The sequence below is a fragment of the Felis catus genome, chromosome D3 (genome assembly GCF_018350175.1).
Source record: "Felis catus isolate Fca126 chromosome D3, F.catus_Fca126_mat1.0, whole genome shotgun sequence".
In the NCBI taxonomy this organism is placed as follows: Eukaryota; Metazoa; Chordata; class Mammalia; order Carnivora; family Felidae; genus Felis; species Felis catus.
The window spans coordinates 6,524,763-6,546,181 of NC_058379.1; the positions used below are offsets into that span (position 1 = coordinate 6,524,763).

At 39.5% G+C, this 21,419-nt stretch overlaps 1 protein-coding gene across 5 annotated transcripts in view; it reads left to right on the forward strand.

Moving 5' to 3' along the window:
• SBNO1 (strawberry notch homolog 1) overlaps window positions 1-18,110 on the forward strand; it is a 53,925-nt gene extending 35,815 nt beyond the window's left edge. For all 5 annotated transcript variants that reach the window (XM_023241333.2, XM_023241334.2, XM_023241335.2 and 2 more), the window contains 11 exons: window positions 774-886; window positions 978-1,049; window positions 1,576-1,675; window positions 6,013-6,087; window positions 6,996-7,142; window positions 7,228-7,322; window positions 7,420-7,512; window positions 12,727-12,864; window positions 13,476-13,552; window positions 15,185-15,378; window positions 16,609-18,110. In XM_023241333.2, the coding sequence (XP_023097101.1) occupies window positions 774-886; window positions 978-1,049; window positions 1,576-1,675; window positions 6,013-6,087; window positions 6,996-7,142; window positions 7,228-7,322; window positions 7,420-7,512; window positions 12,727-12,864; window positions 13,476-13,552; window positions 15,185-15,378; window positions 16,609-16,751 (1,247 nt within the window). In that variant the 3' untranslated portion in view covers window positions 16,752-18,110. The remainder of the gene's footprint in view (window positions 1-773; window positions 887-977; window positions 1,050-1,575; window positions 1,676-6,012; window positions 6,088-6,995; window positions 7,143-7,227; window positions 7,323-7,419; window positions 7,513-12,726; window positions 12,865-13,475; window positions 13,553-15,184; window positions 15,379-16,608) is intronic.
• The last annotated feature ends 3,309 nt before the right edge of the window (window positions 18,111-21,419 follow it).

Genomic DNA, 21,419 nt, shown 5'->3' on the forward strand with positions numbered 1-21,419 from the left:
ATTCATTTCTTACCTGTTGTGAGAAATGTAAAAGAACTGTGTTGGATTTCTTGGGGGTTTCTGGCATTATATCTAAGAATAAGGTTCGTTGGGAATATCTTCATTATAGATCTTCAGGATGTATGTGGTCTCTGTCAGAGCACCTGCCACCTCATGTCCTCTTCAGCCCTCAGTGCCTTTACTGAAGGCATATTACTCCTCCCTTGCCCTACACATTCATGTCCCTGTGACTTGATGATTTAAAAAATAAAAATTTTCGAAGAACCCAGAGTGACTTTGCTTCAGAAACATTGTGGTTAACCCCAAGTGGGGCAGCAGTAATAATATGTTTATCATTGGACAGTTCTGTGGCAGTTTCTGTCCTTTTGTAAGGGGGGAGTAGTGCTCTGAATATGGATGTTGTTCAAGCGAGTGTTTTCTGTTTTGTGCCTTTTGGAGAGTCACAGTAATTGTTACTTTTTTTTTAATATTTACTTATTTTGAGAAAGAGACTGTATGAGTGGGAGAGGGACAGAGAGGGAGGGAGTGAGAATTCCAGGAAGGTTCTACAGTATCAGTGCTGAGCCCGACATGGGGCTCAATCTCATGAATCGTGAGATCGTGACCTGAGTTGGAAGCTTAAACGACTGAGCCACCGAGGTGCCCCAAATGTTACATTCTCCAGTTTTTCTCTTAAAAGTTTCCAGATACCAGCTTAGTGTTAAAATGCTAGAAATCGATCTCAGAATACTTTGTGTATAGGGAACACATCAGTATTTTTAATGTCTTTACAGGACGGACTCATAGATCAAACCAAGTCACTGCTCCCGAATATGTGTTTCTGATTTCTGAATTGGCAGGAGAGCAAAGATTTGCTTCTATTGTTGCTAAAAGACTTGAGAGTTTGGTAAGTTTTTGAAGTTGTATAGTTGTGTGTAAGAGATGGTGAATGTTAACCTGTCTTCTGTGCCTTGATTGGAAACTTTCTGTTTTGATAGGGAGCGCTTACACATGGTGACAGAAGAGCAACAGAATCTAGAGATCTGAGCAGGTTCAATTTTGATAATAAGGTACATTTCAGCTTTCAGTGTCTCTGAAAATTTGTGGTAGTGTCTAGTTCTCTGGTGAACAAAAAGGGGAAGTGGTTACTGTTTAAAACTTAAAACCGCCTCCTCTTATGTTTTTGCTATAAAATGATAGCATCCTGTAAGACACAGATTTTCCCATATCAGACCTTTGGTGATCAACTCTGCAATATAATCGTATTTTCATCCTTATTAGGAAATAGGAATATAATAAATACTTGTGAATGAATCAAATGTGAATTTAAAGGAAGTTATTTATTGGACATCTGCTTTCTGCTGTTGTGTGAACTAGCATATATATATATATATATATGTATATGTATATACATATATATATATATATACACACACACACACGCGCGCACACATATATATGTATATACATGTATATAAAGTCCTGTCATTTTTGAATCTTTGGTACCATACATAATAGTTTTTATAGCATTCAGCTGGTCATGTGATTGAAGTGTAGCAAGTGCTGGAATTGGTTGACTTTTGTTTTTTATTGCAGTATGGAAGAAACGCTTTAGAAATTGTCATGAAATCTATTGTCAACCTGGATTCTCCTATGGTATCACCACCTCCGGACTATCCTGGAGAATTCTTTAAAGGTAACTTTTAAAAATAATCACTCAGGGGTGCCTGGATGACTTAGCTAAGCGTCCAACTTTGGCTCAGAACATGATCTCACAGTTGATGAGTTGAAGCCCCACGTGAGGCTCCATGCTGGAAATGCAGAGCCTGCTTGGCAGTCTTGCTCTCCCCTCGCTGTCTTCCCCTCCCCCATTCACACTTTCTCCCACTCAAATAAACTTTAAAAAATAAAAATAATCACAATAGAGGAAAACAAGTACAAGGTAGGCACTAAAACTTATTCTGACATGCGCTGTTGTTTTACATTTTCTTTGGATGTAAATTGTATAAAATTTAGAAATTAAAGGTTAACAGACACCTTAGTTGACTTCTTACAATCAGATTATTAAATTTCATTTATATGAGGTATTTTTTGCCATTGGCAGTTTATTGCATGTTAATACTAGATTAATAGAGGAAAGTGGATTTGTTACGTTAATTTAAAATGACTATGCCAGGTAGCTTTTAAATTTTCATTTTAGAAAGTGCCTAGGTAAATAATCTGTGGAAGTTGGTACAAGATGTACATAAAACAAAATTAACCATGTATTAATAGTTGTTAAAACTGGATGATGGGTTATGTGTATCTGATTCATAGAGTAATTCTTTTTATATTTCTATACGTTTGAAATTTGCATATTAAAAAAAAGCCCCAGGTAGTGCTATAGAAATTCTTTTGACCTGTCTTGCAAATCTGTAGAATACATTTCCCCATGAATGTAAGTAATCTAGATGATTTTGATTTTTGATGATTTATTTTATAATTCAGAAAGTTATGAAAATACTTTGGAGGGGGTGCCTCGATGGCACAGTCGGTTAAGCGTACGACTCTTGATCTTGGCTCAAGTCATGATCTCATGGTTTGTGAGTTTGAGCTCCACATTGGACTCTGTGCTGATGGTGTGGAGCCTGCTCGGAATTCTCTCTCCTTCTCTCTGCCCCTCCCCCGCTAGTGTACACGCTCTTTTTCTCTCTCAAAATAAATAAGCCTTTTTTTTTAACGTTTATTTTTGAGGGAGAGAGAGAGTGTGTGTGCAAATGGGGGAGGGAAAGAAAGAGCGGGAGACACAGGATCTGAAGCAGGCTCCAGGCTCTGAGCTGTCAGCACAGAGCCCGACGCGGGGCTTGAACCCACAAACTGGGAGATCATGACCTGAGCCGAAGTCGGATGCTTAACCGGCTGAGCCACCCAGGTGCCCAGAAATAGATAACTTTGCGAACAGTGTGTGAAAGTATGAAGATATTGTAAGACCTTTTTTATTCACATTTTTGTTTTCATTTGTTTGATTTGAGAGGGAGAGAGAGCATGAGCAGGGAAGGGGCAGCGCGAGGGAGAAAGCGAATCCCAAGCAGACTCCTCACTGCCCAAACCCACAAATCGTGAGATCATGACCCAAGCCGAAGTCAGTCGCTCAACCAACTGAGTCACCCAGGCACCCCTCAAAATAAATAAATCTTAAGAGGAAAGAAAATATTTTGGCAAATATGTAGATGTAGGGTATTTGAAACGTTATTGTAGAGTTAGAATTTTTCACTAGAAAGTCCTTTCCAGTTGAACCAGTATTGGTTCATTATTTAGTATTGGTTACAAGCTATATTGACATACTGGCAAGGATGCTTATAATCACTGGTGGCATTTAACAAAGCAAAAACTACAGGGGCACCTGGGTGGCTCAGTTGATTGAGCCTCTGTCTCTTGATTTTAGTTCAGATCATGGTCCCAGAGTTGTGGGATCGAGCCCCGCATCAGGCTCCTCGCTGGGTGTGGAGCCTATTTAAGATTCTGTCTCTCCTTTTGCCTTTCTCTCCATCTCGTGCTGCCTCTCTCTCAAAAAAAGAAAAAAAAAAAACCCAAAGCAAAGAACCAATTAATTCTTTTCCTCTTTCTCTTTTTTCTTCCTGTTTTTTTGTTGTTTGTTCTTTGTTGTTGTGTTTAAAATGACTCCCTCATTTGTTTCTATTTTTTTTTTTCATTACATGTTACTTGGGACACCTGGATGGCTCAGTTGATAAAGTATGCAACTCCTGATCTCCGGGTTGTGTGTTCAAGTCCCACGCTGGGTGTGATTACTTAAAAATAAAATCTTAAAAAAAATAAGTAAATTACATGTTACAAGCAATGAAAAAAGTCAAAGTATATAATGAAGAACCAGTACTCTCCCCTTAATCCCCCCCTTTCTCATCTGCTGAGGTCACAAGTGTTGACAGTCTGAACAAGGACCGCCTTCTACATCTTTTCTCCTTGTTTGTCTAAACACAGGGCTTTTTTTTTTTTTTAATGTTGTTGATATCACGTACAGTGTACTTTTCTCATTTAATAACATAGACCCCTCTTAAAACTCAGTAGCTATAGCACTAACATTTTTTTAACATTTATTTATTTTTCAGACAGGGAGAGACAGAGCGTGAACAGGGGAGGGTCAGAGAGAGGGAGACACAGAATCTGAAACACGCTTCAGGCTCTGAGCTGTCAGCACAGAACCCGACGCGGGGCTCGAACTCACAGATGGCAAGATCATGACCCGAGCCGAAGTCGGCCGCTTAACTGACTGAGCCATCCAGGCGCCCCTAACATTTTTTTTTTTTTTTAATTTTTTCTTCCTGTTAAATTTTATTTATTTGTTTCGAGAGAGACAGAGATAGCATGAGTAGGGGAGGGGCAGAAAGAGAGAATCCCAAGCAGGCTGTGCACTGCTAGCACAGAGCCCAGTGTGGGGCACGAACTCAAGAACCACGAGATCATGACCTAAGCCAAAATCAAGAACTGGACGCTCAGCCAACCGACCCACCCAGGCGTCCCAGCACTGATGTATTTTTAACATTTGGATGATACTCTACAGCTAGCTTAAACAACAGTTTTTTAATCATTCCCTCATTGGTATTCAGGTGGTTTTCATTTTTTTGCCATCATAAACAGTGATGAAATTATACAGTTATCCTTCTGTACAGATTTTCTTCCACAAGACTGGTTTCCAAAAAGGAGGATTTTTGGCAGCAGAGATCTCTGGCTGCAGAGTTGTCACCTACAGAATTTAAACAGTTTTGTGTGTGTAGCAGAGTACTGATTGATTCATTAAATGTGTAAATAGGATGCAATCATGCTTTCCTATTGACTCTGTTCTCTTAGACCCTCATTCTGTAAGTCTGGTTTGGACCCTGGACGTCAGTAATAAAAAGCCCCATAAACTAGGATGCATGGGTGGGTTCATCGTCCGACTCTTGCTTTCGGCTCTGGTCATGATCTTGTGGTTCATGGGTTCGAGGTTCACACTGGGCCTTATGGTAGCAGTGTGTAGCCTGCTTAGGATTCTCTCTCTCTCTGTTCCTTCCCTGCTTGGGCATGCTCGCTCATTCTCTCTTTAATTTTTTTTTTTTTTTCAACGTTTATTTATTTTTGGGACAGAGAGAGACAGAGCATGAACGGGGGAGGGGCAGAGAGAGAGGGAGACACAGAATCGGAAACAGGCTCCAGGCTCCGAGCCATCAGCCCAGAGCCCGACGCGGGGCTCGAACTCATGGACCGTGAGATCGTGACCTGGCTGAAGTCGGACGCTTAACCGACTGCGCCACCCAGGCGCCCCAACTCACTCTCTCTTTAAATAAGTAAATAAATACATAAATAAACTTTATTTTTAATGATTCTATTAATTTTTTGAGAACGAGAGAGGGTGTGAATGGTGGAGAGGCAGAGAAGAGGGAGACGCAGAATCCAAAGCAGGCCCCAGGCTCTGAGCTGTCAGCACAGAGCCTGACACAGGGCTTGAACTCACGAACTGTGAGATCATGACCTGAGCCGAAGTCCAATGCTTAACAGACTAAACCACCCAGGTGTCCCAATAAATAAACTTAAAAAAAAAAAAGGCCCCATAAACTTCCTTCTTAGTAACATAATTCAGAACATGTTAACTGTTACACATTTTGCTTTTGTACCACCTTGTCAATGCTGATGGGTAACATTTGAGAGGGAAGCAAGATTAATAGCTTGTTTACACAATTATTTAATCAGCTAGTCTTCTTTACGTGTCCAAAATTGTTTATGGCCTGTGGGTGACAGCTGCATAACCAAACATCTCCACTTCCAGTGACTTCTGTTGGGAAGATGAGATATTTTAACGAAGTAATATAGTGTGAAGTTTGAATACTATAGGATTTTGGAGTGCCTGAAGACCTGTGGGGATGGCCATTTAATTCAGCTAATAGGAACTGTGAAAAATACTTTAGGCTGTGTTTTAATGCTAGAACTTGATGTAGTTTGGTCATCTCACAGCTCGTTGAGTCATTTGGGCTATAAGGTTTTTCATCAATTTCTTGACAGATGTTCGACAAGGACTGATAGGAGTTGGCCTGATAAATGTAGAAGATCGCTCAGGAATTCTGACTCTAGATAAAGGTAAGAGTATGAGTTTTGTACATAGACATAACTGTTGCTGTATCATTACAGCCCCTTTTGTTTATACTTCTGTCAATTTGAAGTTTCAAGTTTGTAGTTCTCAATCCCTCCTCAGTGCTCCTCCTAAACCACTCTGGCTGGTTTTTGCTAATGTGGTTGTTCAAAAGAGATTAAACCTTTATTAAGTCCATATAGCAGCAGTTTTCAACCCAGGTTGCATGTATGATCAACTGTCAAGCTTTTAGAAAGTGCTGAAGCCAGGGCTGGGGCTTAGACATTGCTATTTCCCACAGTTCCAAATGTTGTAGCCAAAGTTGAGCTTCACAGACGTATAGCACTTAGAACTTTATAAATCAAGATTTCATGTTGGAGAACAAACATTCTCATGTGCTAAATTGTGTTCATACTTTCAGTAAGTGGAGTTGAAGATGCAGAAATTCAATAGGATCATTATCTTTTGGAGCATGTATGTGGCCATACTAATTGTTAGAGGTAGACATGGTCAGGTTACAGCTCTGTTCTGGGAGCAGGGGGAAGTCAAGGCTGTGAGGGAAGAGAATGGGGGAGAAAGGAGACTTGGCCTAGGCCTAGATGAATGAGTTTTTTCTTTTTCCTTTCTTTCTTTTTTTTTGATGTTTATTTTTGGGAGAGAGAGACCGAGCACGAGTGGGGGAGGGTCAGAGAGGAAGACTCAGAATCTGAACCAGGCTCCAGGCTCTGAACTGTCAGCACAGAGCCTGTTGTGGGGCTTGAACTCACGAACTGTGAGATCACGACCTGAACTGAGTCATGACCTGAGCCACCCAGGCGCCCCATCTTTTTTTGTTGTTGCTGTTAATTCCAGGGGCGAGTAGATTTTAATTGCCATTTGAATGTATTAAATATTTGATATAATCTTGTCCTTGCAGATTATAATAACATAGGAAAATTCTTAAACAGAATTCTCGGCATGGAGGTGCACCAGCAGAATGCGCTCTTTCAGTATTTTGCAGACACACTTACAGCCGTTGTTCAGAATGCCAAAAAAAATGGAAGATATGATATGGGAATTTTAGGTAAGTGGAGAAACTTGGAAAATGTCCTGTGTGTTCCTAATAAAATGTTCTTTTTTCACTTATATGTTGCTTTTTCTTTTTTAAGATCTTGGTTCTGGAGATGAAAAAGTGAGGAAAAGTGATGTTAAGAAGTTTTTGACTCCAGGATATTCAACCTCTGGTCATGTAGAGTTATACACTGTAAGTTTGGAAAATGTGCACATTTAAATGTAATTTCCTTTTGTGACAGGCACTCACAGAAATGAGTGTAATTTAAGTTTTATTATTTCTTTTACAGATTAGTGTAGAGAGAGGAATGTCTTGGGAGGAAGCTACCAAGATTTGGGCTGAGCTGACAGGACCAGATGATGGCTTTTACTTGTCACTGCAAGTAAGACTTGTTTCCTTGCAGTGCTAATTGTGAAGATAGATAATGCATCACCATTGCCAGAATTAGAATTATCTATTTGCTTTGTGCCAGTTTTCCAGTTGTATTTAGCTTTTTCTGTTTTGATCATTTATCTCTGTAACTGGGTTTGTCCTTTTATAGACACTTCCATTTAATGGATTATGAAGGATATTAGGTACAAGTTTTGGATTATTATATATTAGTTAATTGGACTGTTTTGCATGGGATAGTGACCTTCTTTTGCCAATATAAAGGACTACATAGTTTTGTAGTCTTATATTAAGCTTTGTATCTTAAACATTGATTCATTTTTAGCTATTAGTGTAAATAATTCTTTAATATTTGTCAGAGCTAAGGAGGAGGGAGGTGGGTATATGTATGTGTGTGTACGTCTAGACACACATCCCTACATCCACAAATGCATGCATGCGTGTCTATGTGAAATCACATAGGGCCTAATATCTTGAACTTTCCTCTTAAAGACTGTGGAATTTTTTATGTCCTCTCTTCTCTGGTATCTGTGTGTTCTTTTCTTCTGCAGTAATAATCTTTATTCTCCATCGCGCACAGGATGATAAAATAATAACGATACTATACCTAAGTATTCCTGAAAATAATTTGGAAAAAAAAGCATGAGAGGTTTTTTTTTTTGGGGGGGGGGGGGCTTCTCCTTCCCCTCATTCTCCCATTTTAAAACATAGCTGTGTTTTTCTGCATTGTTAGCATATGGCCCTTACATAGTATGCTTTTCTTTTAATACTTAACCTTAGCTCTTAAATTTAATGCTCACCTCTCACTAGTCCTGAGGTTACTATCACTAATCATCTTGTGTTTGAAGCCTGTTCTGTAGTAGAATCCTCAAGAAGGGCTTGGGAGCATTACTCCCTGAGTTCTTAAATGGTTAAAGTTTGTGCCTTTGTACTTAAAAACCACTTTACCAGGGGCGCCTGGGTGGCTCAGTCAGTTGAGCATCTGACTTTGGCTCAAGTCATGATTTCACAGCTTGTGAGTTCGAGCCCCATGTCAGGCTCTGTGCTGACAGCCTGGAGCCTGCTTTGGATTCTGTGTCTCCCTCTCTCTGTACACCACTCACACTCTGTCTCTCTTTCAAAAATAAAGATTAAAAAATTGCTTAAAAAAAGATTGTTTTTTCTCAGCTCTTGTTTTATATGTTTTTATTAAGGTATAGCATACATAACATAAATCTTATACAGTTCAGTGAATCTTCCCCTCCCCCCCCTCATTTTTAAAATGTTATTTATTTAGAGAACACAGCAGGGGAGGGGCATAGTGAGAGGAAGAATCCCAAGCAGGATCTGCACTGTCAGCTCAGAGCCCGAGGTGGAGCTTGAACCCACAAACTATGAGATCATGACCTAAGGCGAAATTAAGGGTTGGCCGCTTAGCCGACTGAGCCACCCAGGTGCCCAGAATTTTCTCCTTTTTAATTTGGTTGTTTTGTTTTCATCTACATACTCAGAGGATTCCCTTTAGAGTTTGATAATTTTGTGAACGTATATTGGTATTAGTTATTCTTAGTATTTTCAGGTATGTGATATGCTCTTTCAATATAGGAAGTTTCAAATCTTTTTTTTTCTTTTTCAAATCTTTTTATTTCAGAAAATTTTCTAAGTTATTTTTATTTGCAAAGACTTTAGTATGGTTTCCTTGAATTTCTCTTTTATCAAGATTTCTTATCTAAGTATTAGAGGGGTGCTTGGGTGGCTCAGTCCAACTTTGGCTCAGGTCATGATCTTGTGGTTCCTGAGTTCAAGCCCTGTATTGGGCTCTCTTATGGCTCAGAGCCTGGAGTCTGTTTGAGATTCTGTCTCCCTCTCTCTCTCTCTCTGCCCCTCCCACACTCTCACGCTGTCTCTCTCTCTCTCTCTCTCTCTCTCTCTCTGTCTCTCAAAAACAAACATTAAAAACTTGATTAGATTTTCACCTTTTATTTATTTTGTCGTGAGTTGTTTTTAATCTATTCCTTCATTTCTTTTTTTTAAACAGCTTTATTGAGATAGGATTCATATACCATCCAATTCACTTCAGTGTATAGTTCAGTGTACATTGTTAACTTTTAAAGTTGTGGTAAAATATATAACAAAATCTACCGCTTTAACTCCTTTAAAGTGTATAATTCAGTGGCATTATGTTGAGTATTGTGCAACCATCACCACTCTCTATTTTCAAAACTCTTTTATCATCCCACAAAAACTACAACCGTTAAACACTCTCCATTCCCCCTTCTCTTAACCTCTGATAATCTCTAATCTCCTCTCTGTTTATGAATATGCATATCTACGTGCCTGGTATATGTAAGTGCAGGCATAGAATACTTCTCCTTTTGTGTCTGGCTTTCACCCGGCATAAAAGCCTTTGGGGTTCATTCATGTTGTAGCATGTGTCCGTGCTTCATTCCTTTTTGTGACTGAATAATGTTCCTTTGTATGTATGTGCCACATTTTAGTTTTGATTGGCAAAATTTGTGGAGAGGCCAACTGTAAATGAAGACCAGGTTGAAGATGTAACTGCATAAAAGAGACCATATATGGTGCTGTCATAAATAAGCTATGTAGAACAGGTATCCTTAAATAACTTCTACAATGGATCAGATAGTAAATATTTCAGGTTTTGTAGGCCATAGATGGTTTCCACTGACTATTCCTTTTTGTTTTTGTTTTTGTTTTTCCCTTCCTTTCTTTCTTCCTTCTTTCCTTATTAAACTGTTCTTGTTTTGTTTTGATTTTTTTTATGTTTATTTTTGAGACAGAGCACAAGCAGGGGAGGGACAGAGAGAGAGGGAGACACAGAATCTGAAGCAGGCTCCAGGCTTTGAGCTGTCAGCAGAGCCCGATGTGGGGCTCAAACTCACGAGCTGTGAGATCATGATCTGAGCTGAAGTCGGACACTTAACTGACTGAGCCATGCAGGCATCGCTTTCCTTAAAGTGTTCTTAAGCTTAGGAGCCTCAGGCCTGATTTGGTCACAGTCCTGATTTACTGGCCCTTGATCCAAGAGCAAAGCTCTCAAACTGAATCTGGCTCCTAGTTAATTTGTTTTTTGAAAATCTTACTGAGATATTTGTCGATTCACATGAGGTTATGAGAAATGATACAGAGAAATTGTACACCAGTTTTCACCAACAGTAACATTTGATAAAACTACAGCATCATAATATCAAAACCAGTATTACATCACAATTACTGATCGAATTCAACAGATTTTATTATTCTCCCTTAGATGGGATTTTTATTGATGCGGGCTAGGGTATTGGCTATTCTTTATTTGTTCCAAACTATGGCCAGAATTTACACGCTGGTCGGTTTTGAGGAAAATGCTGATCCTCGTCTCCCTTTGAGTGGAAGGGCATGGTAACACTGGTCCTTTGTTACTTCCTGCACGGCAGCGGGCCATTGGATGTGAGGAGATGCAGCCTTAGAAGGGGCAATCCTTCCAGGAAGGTGCAGGTGTTGTTTGTCTTTGACACTCTACAGAAACAAGCAGGTGTGCTTTACAGTGTTTAATGTGTGTTAACATTAGGAAAACCATGTCAAAATCACTTTTATTTCCACTGTAACGTGATGATTTATTTTGTAATTGTAATGAACTAATTTGACACTGTAAAGATAGATTACACTGTTAAATGCTTTAAACACTGTCCTCCAAGCATAATTATTATATGGAGTTTCACATCAACTGATAAAACATCAGAAAATGTAATTTTTACCTTAGCTATTGTTTTATAGACTTTGTAAATGTATAAACAATGTTTCAAAATCATACAAATGATCTTTAATATCTATGAGAGATAAGTAAAATATTAAGTGTTTTTCTTTTATCAGCATAAGAATTAATGTAAAGTTAGTAGCTCAGAGAACATTTTGTTTTGTAGAGGGGCTGAGAAAGTATCTTTACTTTGAAACTTCTTTTTTTCCTTCAGTTTTGCTCCAGAGATTATTGCTTACAAATTGTTCACCATTCTTTAAAGGAGATGTTAATTTTCCAGTCTTAATTTTCCTTGAGTTTAATGGGCTTTTTCCTTCCTCTTAGTATTTCTGCCATAACTCCCAACTTTTTTTAAAAAAATTAAAAATATGTGTAAGTTCCATCATTTGTCTGATACATCCACGTCTTCCCTTTTTACCTATATATATTTATTATTTGCTCAACATTTTGGCTTTTTTATATCGTAGCTTTACTGTTTACAGATCATGTGATGTCTTAACTTCACCCTACAGCAACCGTAGGGATAGACAGCCCTGATGGATGGATTATAGATGGGTGCAGGGAACTGTGGGTGATCAAAATCATTATCTTAGAGGTTGTGGTTCATTGTAACTTCAAGGAGAGTAACTTTTTTTTTTTTGTTTACACATTTTATTATGAAAATTTCTAAACATAGAGTAGAGGTAAGGCGCCTGGGTGGGTCAGTCAGTTGAATGTCTGAGTCTTGATTTCAGTTCAGATCATGATCTCACAGTTTGTGAGTTGGAGTCCTGCGTTGTGCTCTTGTGCTGACAACCTGGAGCCTGTTTGAGATTCTCCCTGCCCTGCCCCTTCTCTGTTCTTCCCTGCACACGGTCTCCCTTTCTCCCTCTCTCTCTCAAAATAAATGAAAGAAGAAATGGGAGGTGCATGGGTGGCCCAGTTGGTTAAGTGTCCAGTTTCGACTCAGATCATGATCTCACCCTTTATGAGTTTGAGCCCCGCATCAGGCTCTCTGCTGTCCCTCTCGCTCTACCCCTCTCCCATTCACACTTGCGCTCTCAAAAATAATAAACACTTAAAGAACAATAGAGTAGAGGTAAAAGGATTTTCCTCTGAAGACCCTTTCTACCCCCTCCCTAATCTCCTATCTCCTGGATCTCTGAGGCAAGAACATGGCCTAGAACAAGCGAAATTGTCTCCACTGGACATTTATGCTTTAAAACTTATTCTAAACAATCTCCTAAGGAGTGTCTTGGCCCTCAACCTATGTTCTGAGTGTACCTAAGAATTCAGGTTCAGTCTTCATTCTGGTGAGACCTTGTAAAAACTCAGGTAGATGAGCTGTCCTTTTCCACAGTTACAGATTCATGTGCCTGTTTGGCGTTACAGTCTTTCAAAGGATTGCATTTGCTGATGTGATGGTACAAAAAAGTGTGTCTTAAGGTATGCAGTACAGATCTTTATACTTTCTCACTTTTTTTTAAATAGATAAGGAACAACAAGAAAACTGCCATCTTGGTTAAAGAAGTGAACCCAAAAAAGAAGCTTTTCTTAGTTTATAGACCAAATACTGGAAAACAGCTCAAATTAGAAATTTATGCTGATCTAAAAAAGAAATATAAGAAGGTATTTTTTCATTTGTATTATACTATCTATGAATACTTGTTTTATAATAATATATTGAAACTGTTTAGGAGTGCTTTATGTCTATATATAAAATTATGTTGTGAATTTTCCCTATTTGATTACAGGGAAATTATTTTTAGGAAACATTTTGTCACATTTTGTTACATTAACATACCAGTCTTAATGTTATCAACCATTTAAGAAACTTGTAAGATGATTATTTGAAAGAGCTTGTGTTGTAGAAAAAGAAACTTCCAGCGTTAACTCAAAAAAATAGAACCGTTAAAAATATTTGTTTTCCAACGATTTGTAGAAAAGCGGTGAATGACTACTTTTTTTCTAGCATTACTATTATTTATTCTTAGTATTACCTTGTATTACTATTCTTCCTAGCCAGTTTCAACAATTAACATTAAACTAGCTATTGGAAACATTTGTTACATAGGAAGAGCCTAATGGCAGGATTTTATGAAGGGCGTTCAAATGCAGCTAGTAACGGGCCAGATTTTCTGTATAGAGAGGATTGTAAATTGGCTTTAGAGAACATAGGAAGGCAACCAGCTTGTTTAAAACAATCCTGTTTCAATGGAATTTTTGTCTTATTTTCACAGGTAGTCTCAGATGATGCCCTGATCCACTGGTTAGATCAGTATAATTCATCTGCAGACACTTGTACTCATGCTTATTGGTTAGTATTTCATGTTTCTCACCGTATTTTCCAAAATGTAATCAAGACTTAATTGAAACACACGTTTGCTCTTTAGTTGTCTGTCTCTCGAAGTCCGTGAACAGATTATCTGATGTTAGGTGTCATTCTTCAGTTAGAATTGCTTGTATGTCTGTGGACCACACGCTGTTCAGGTGTCCCCTGTGTTCTTCACCAGTGCTTTGTTACTTCCGGCCAGCTGCAGTCTGGCAGTATGGACTTGTCTATCCTCCTTGTTAAAGCTGACTTTTTCTCCCTCTCCTCTCCTTCCTTCCCTTCATTTATTTGTTTGTTTATTTATTTCTCTCTTTAAAAAAAAAAAAAAAAAGGTACTGGCATCCCAGATCACTTTTCATTTTTAAGGCTAGGAAACTTCTAGGAAATTAGAGTTGCTGACAGCACCAGAAGACTGTTGTTGAGCCCTGGAAGTGGTCCTACTGTGCCACTAGGCTGGCTGGAGGTGTGTTCTTTCAAGTCACTGTGTCATCCCCTAACTTACAGTGTCCACTTCAGCTGAGGCCGTAGGTGTGGAGGGCACGTAATACCCTGCACATCATGGTTCCCCTATTTCCTTACCCACTGTTTCCTCACCCATTAAGTAGACAATGGGGTATCTGGCCCATTTTATGAAAAGGAATACAGGACATGGATGAATTTTAGCTAGTTTTTTTTTTTTTTTTTTCTTTTAAGACATGTAGGAAGATAAATTTGACACGAGCAATGTTTTTTGTTTTCATTTTGAGAGCAAATTAGTGTTTTGGAAATTAGGAAAATCTTTCAAGATAAAATATTTTTAAAGTTAACTTACAGTAGTCCTCTCTAAAACATTTGCTTTGAGCATTAGCAAGACAAGTGCCCAATACTACTGTGTATCCTCTTGAATTACTATTAAAAATATAATTTTATTGAGGAATTATATAAATTTATAAATTTAAAAATTTTATAAATTGTATAATTTTATAAACCATGTCTTCTTTTTCTTACAGTTTAAAAAAAATTGAATAGTTCCATTCTTTTGGTTTGCTGAGGCCTTTCTCAGTGACATGATTTATAATATATTGGTTGTTCAATACTTTAGAAGTAACTGGCAGAATTATTTTATAAGCTAGCGTCAATATAGTAAACTAACAGATGTTAAAGTGACAAATGTTTACTGGAGGGGTTGTGGGTGGGGGGATGGGCTAAATGGGCAAGGGCCACTAAGGAAGACACTTGTTAGGACTAGCACTGGATGTTACACATAGGGGATGAATCACCGGAATCTCCTGAAATTATTATTGCGGTATATGCTAACTAACTTGGATGTGAATGAAAAAAATTTTTCAAAAGACAAATGTTTAAATGGATATCAAACCCAGTAAATAAACCCTTTTAACTGGGAGTCAGGCCCCAGAAATCTTACTTTCTAAAACAAATTTTAGAAACTTAACCAGTAATAACACCTTACATTGGACAGGATAATCCAATATGTCCATAAGAGCGTAATCAAAGAAACTGTCAATAAAGAAAGGCAAATCGGACTAGGACATCTTCGATTTGAAACCTAGGTAGACTTTGCTAGCTGTTCACGTGCATGTATGTGTATACGTATATATTTTCCCCTATTTTTCCTAGGCGTGGCAACTGTAAAAAGGCAAGCTTGGGATTAGTTTGTGAAATAGGTCTTCGTTGCCGCACATACTACGTATTATGTGGCTCCGTACTGAGTGTCTGGACAAAGGTTGAGGGTGTTCTAGCATCTGTCAGTGGCACAAATGTGAAAATGCAGATTGTTCGACTGAGAACAGAGGATGGACAACGGATTGTAGGTGAGTCTAATTTTGGGGGGTTTGAGCTATCGGGAAAAATCAGATCCTATTCTTTTTTTATTTTGCTTCTAACGTTTTAGAATCAGTATCTCTTCCAGTAATGGGGGAGAGCTTGTTTCATATGCTGTTAAAAGGTTGAACGGAAGTTAAACCTTTGAATGGGCATTGTTGATTCTAGCTAAAGTTACAATGTCATTTATTTTAGGCCGCTCTCAGCTGTTCTTGCTCCCCTTCCTCACTGTCGCTGTCTGTGCAGGCTGTGGTATAAAGACCGAGCCCAGCCTCTTGCCCAGGATCCTCTGAAGTCTACCCGTTTCCAGACACTGAGCCAAATTGAGACTGGAACTACAGTCACTGCACAGAGGAGGGACTGGAGTTTTAGCAGAGAGCACGGGCAGACCGGGCAGCTGTTCCCACCATCCTCTAAATGGCAGGCCTCGCAGGAATTCATCGTTACTGCACTTTGGCCTGTGGTTTCGTGTTTGTTGCATTTATGACGACCTTCCTTTTTATTGTGGGCTGCAGGTTGGCAGCCCATGGGCCAGAGTCAGTCCATGACCTTTTTTTTTTTTTTTTTTTTTTTTTTTTTGACCCTCTTGGTATTTTTGGTTTTTGCGAGTCTGCATTTGAATTAGTTGGCCAACATTTAAAAATCAAAAGCCTGGGTTTTGTTTTCTCAAAAACCACACTTGTGCACGCGCACACACGTGCACACACACACAGTTTATGTGGAACATCTAGCCCCTGTTCCCACATGGGAGGAGTTAAAGTTCCTTTACCGAGGGCGTATACTTTCCACAGTTTGCTAACGCCTGTAGCATGCCCACTTGGAAATTACCTGCTTCACTAAGCAGTTGAATTCACATCCACTATTCTGTAGCCTTGTTGGTCCATTAATACCTGCCCGAAGAAGGTCGTGTTCGCCTGCATTTGTGGAGCTGCAAAGACAGTAGATAGAGAGACACTATAGTCCATTTTCCAATCCTCCACCGAGAAGTCAGTGTTGCTGTAGACTTTGCATATGCTTAGGTCTCTGCGAGTAATGCTGCTGAGGAATTGGGTTACTTCTGAGGGGGCAGTTTCAGTTCTCAAGTATTCGTTTAGTGTTTGGGTGGAGTCTTATTTGTTACACTTAATGTTATGCTTCATTTGGAATGTGCTGTGCAGCTGTAAAACACAGTATGATTTCTCTTGGATATAGCCTTGATAAGTTCTTGTTTCTAATTGCAGGTTTGATCATTCCTGCAAATTGTGTGTCTCCTCTTGTAAATCTCCTGTCAACTTCAGACCAGTCTCAACAGCTTGCGGTCCAACAGAAACAGCTCTGGCAGCAGCGTCACCCGCAGAGCATCGCCAACTTGAGCAACGCTTAAGAACAGACAGGTTTCAACATGGATGTATCTGAAATGCTGTTGAAGCATATCATTTGCATAAAAATCAGGGACAGTTTCCAAAGAATTATAATTTTTTTCAGTTGTGCTCTCTCTAGTTAATTTTTTTGGGAATAAGGACAAACCTGGAATAGATAGCAAAACTGAAAATCAGCAGTGCCGATGGTGGTACATATGTCTTTCCTTTTGCTTTTCCCATGGTACTTCCCATATGCTTTTACTTTGGGTGAGCAGAGGGGTATGTATGCGTGTGTGTGTCTGTTTGTTTGTGAGTTTGTTAAAGGCTACAAACCACAATTGGTTTAAAAATGCTTGGAACTTCCCAAACTGGCTTTACTTTTATGTTACACAGTGCTCAGGGTTAACGCAGTACATCCATGCAATTGCTGTGGGACTTATCCCCAGATGCATGTGTTTTGAGTCTATAAATATAGAAAATATATATTGGTTTCTTTTTCCAACTTATTAAACAATAGGTTTATTAAAGCATGAAATGAAAGGTTGCATATCATGCATTCGGGTTCTTTTTTAGTTTTTGTTCTGACAGTGCATGTCTTTGAAAGCATGCGTAAACAAGATGAAAACAAGTCAAGTAACGGAGAGAAACATTTGTAGATGTACAGCATTGGTTATTGCATTTTTATAGTGTTTATACCTGGGTATTGCTTCTCACCCCGCGGATTCCCCTCACCCTCTTCTCCCTGCCCCAGGTTTCTTGTCAAGGTAATGAGTATATACATTTTTTTGGTGGTAAAACTCTGAAAGTTAATTTTAATGTATTAATAGTATTCCTAATGTGTGCTGCAAAAATGGCTACAAGCCTGCTTTTCTTAAAACTACATTTTCCTTAACTTAAAGATCGTTTTAGAAAGAAGTACAAATCGGCTTCCATCTTGCAAACAATCTTTTTTTACTCCATTATCTTAATTTGTCACTCATAAAAAAGGAAACCGTACTTGAGCTGTAAACTAGACAATGAGGAAACACTTGAGGCTTCTGCTGTATGTTTATTTCTTGTTGTTATTGTTGTTACCCAGTAACTTGAATATCGTTTAATGTGTTGTAAGACATTGTAGAGTTTATCTCAAGCTGTTAAAAATGGTAATGTACAAATGTGAATAGACACTTATCTATAATATGGGTAAGTTTTGTTTCGCCTATAATAGATGTTTATGAAACAAGTGAGGGGACAATTGGGTTTTTTTGTTTCCTTTTGTTTTCCTTTCCCTTTGTTTTGCCTGCACAGGTTGCACTATTGAAAAATTGAGATTGTATAAACCTGGTCAAAAGCTGCAAGATACCACAGTCTTGTAGATGTCAAATAAAAAGTTGTTCTACTAACCAGAAGTGGACTCTTGCTTAGGCCCTCACCACCTTCAGAGGCAGAGTCTGTGACGGGGATTCTGCAGAACTGGCGTGTTACGCGGCACTCCAGGCAGCCTTTTTGGGCTTAAAACCTACCCCTCAAAACTGAGATGGTGTCGAGAAAGGGGTGTAGCGATAGTCGTTTTGAATGTTTCTCAAGTTGAATTGTTCTCCTTTGTCACTTTTGAAACTTCTTGCAGAATCAGGCAAGATGTCTGTTCGGTGATGGCTAGGGCTTTCATCTTCCTGTGTTTCTTTAAGGCCGAGTTTGCTTACGTCAAGTTTACCGTACGTTTCCTTTGGATTTATTTATGCTTGATACGTGAAAGAACACATTGAGAATCATTTCTGTTCTTTGGCATGTGTTGCCAAGTGGATGCAACTTTTATCCTCAGTCTAGGCTTTCTATCTCAGGCAGTGATCCGTGTGAATATCAACCAGTGTTCTTTGTCAGGGCCGCTGGACCCAGCTGGCAGCCAAGGGCAGACCGTCCCACCTGCAGCAGAACTTCCCAGTTAGTTCCTCTGTTTTAATCCGGTAGCCCGCTCGGCATCCATCCGCGCACTAACGTGAAGTAGAGTTGGGGACGGGGACCGAACCCTGACAAGCCTGCTCCCTCCGGGGAGACGAATGTGGTCAGTTGACCCCCATGATTCCTGATGTGGTGTTGGCTCTTTGAATAGCTGTCTTGATACCAAAGGGCATAGGCGTGTTCTGTTCTTGGAGGAGCAGCATTGTTTCGCTTTTAAAAATAAGGTCCAGAAATAAGGCCTCTGAAAAGTCTGAAAGGAGACCTCAGAAAGGCAACTGGTGTAAGGGGGGGGGGGGGGGCGCTGAGGTGCCACACGCCTGTGCTCCTCCCATCAGGACACCATGAATCCGCTGCTCACCCCCTCTCTGGAGGTTGAACGTACGACCTTCACACTGTGCCCTCATCCTCATCTAAGCCAGCACGTTCAGGTTGGCCAGCATTCAGGGTCCCCCTCTGTTAAAAACCCAAGTCTTAACAACAGCTGACTTCTATAAAACGGCTCTGTGTGTTTCAGGATCTGAATGCCATGTCTGACCCCAGGGCCTTGCTGAACCTGATGCGAGTCCATTTGGCCCCTGCAATGCCTTTCCTCCCTCCCTTTTTAGCAATATGGCTCTGAGCACAAAGATTTGATTGTAAATCATGTTAGCGTTTTCAGAGTTTACAGTGTCGATTGTGCTGAAAACCACTCACTTCCTGAGTCCAGAGCCGCTCAGATGGTATCTTGGGGGGAATTAGTGTTCCCCTAATCTAGCAACCTCCACACCACAAGGTCTTTATCTGCAGTTTAGTGAGATTACCCAGATAGGGATCAATGATGTGTAAAGTCCTACAAGTATTAACAAAGTATGTCTTTAAACACAACTTGATCAAAAAGTAAATATCCTAAGCAATTTTCCCTTTTTGCTGCTATGTTGCAGATACAGTCTTCAATACCCTTTCTTTACATCTGTATATAAGTTAGCAAGAACTTGCATCCAAAGCAATGTAGTAGTGTGTGTTTGTGTGCATATATTTATTCCAGTCCAATTAATTAGCACTTGAGACATTTTTTTGAGCTGCAACAATAACCCTTTTCATTCTAGTGTGCTTTATCTGTGAAGATAAAAGTTCTAGATTACCAAGTTCCAGGGGAATATAACATTTTAGAGGCGCGATTTTGTGCCTGTAGTCCCTGGGGCATTCTTCTGCTAGCCTCCGTGTGATGCTATTAGAACTTCTAACAGGCATGACCAGCACAGCACTTAACAGTTGTGTAACGGGAACCCTTGTCCCTACCCCTTCTACTTCCCAGTTAGCATGAGGGCAAAAAGCGGTAGATTACAAATGATTGGTGCATCTCAATTCACGAAAGAGAGACGAAAAGTATTTTCCCTTTCAGTCCTGTTCTTGGTAAGATGTTAAGAGGAGGGTCCCTATCTAAATACTCTTATTTTAAAAACGTTACCTGGGTGATATTTGATAGCTTCTAAGAATGGTGCTACGTAAGAGTCGCCGTTAGGCCGGGATCCAGTTAGCCAGATGTCTGGTTAGTTCAGGCATCCCAGTGGCAAAGGCAACCGCTCTGACGATGGGCATTTGTTGATTCTCCCTCCTGTGTCCGGGGTCTCCCTGGCTAACCACAAAACCCACGCACAGGGCCGTGCACACTTTGCTGCTGGAATGAGGCAAGCAGTCCCCGTTGTGGCGATAGCCGCGAGCAGAACCCATTTGTGAAAATTCCTCATGGGATGCCAATTATCCGATACAAATGCGGGGTCTTTTAAGGGACATGTAAGTGAAGGAAACTCAACTAAATAGATACCTGCAACTCAAGCTAGCTAGTAATTAATTTCTTTCTGAGTACTTGAGGTGAAATCCCAAAACCCACCTTCTGATTTTATGCTGTACTTATATATATGTACATAAATGTGTATATATAGAAATGCTGAGTTCTTTTGAATTCTGAATGTAAATATTTCTTGTAAATTGGGACCCTACCCACTCTTTCTTTCTCTTTCCCCCCTCCCTTCAATCCTATTTATTCTTTTCTTGACTTCCCATCCGGGGCATCTTATAATTTTTTTTTATATATATATATAAAAGTATGAAAAACTTCTTAGTTGAATTTGTTCATATATTTTAGGATTCAGTTTTGCATCTTGACTATAGAATTCCTATGTCTGTTTTGTGTTAATATTTTTCAACATGCCTGATTGTGTTTTGCATTTTTATTACAAATTTTTACTGTGTGCAATGCATTGTATTGGGGGGAATGTACTTGAGTGCAATTTCTGATACTGTCATTATATGACTAGTTATGCTCATTTATGTTGCTCTTTGGAAGCTGTAGTGAGCCTGATGTTTTCACATAAAAAACATTTCTTCCCAAGACTTCTTTAAAGCTCCTCTAACTTCTTCAGTGCATTTGGGATCAAACGTAGCTCTTCAGTTACCTGACTTGCTCCTACCCTCTCCATTCTTCAGGCCCGTACCAAATCCTTCATCTGTGTGGCTTTCCAGCTGAGAAGAAAATCTTGCAGATCTGAACCTTGGTTTGTGGCCTGCTGCCGCAGAGTTTCTGTGTTTTTGTTTTTGTTTCTTGAATTAAACAAGTCAGGCCTCTACCATTAACCTGCAAAAAATAATCAGGAAGTTATTTTGCAGGGAGCACAGGGAATCTGCCTCTGCTCTCACCTGTTAAGGATATTAAGAGCAGACGGGGAGACCGGCCCGGCACATGTGGGTCTCTGTTTGGACAGGTAATGCTGAAG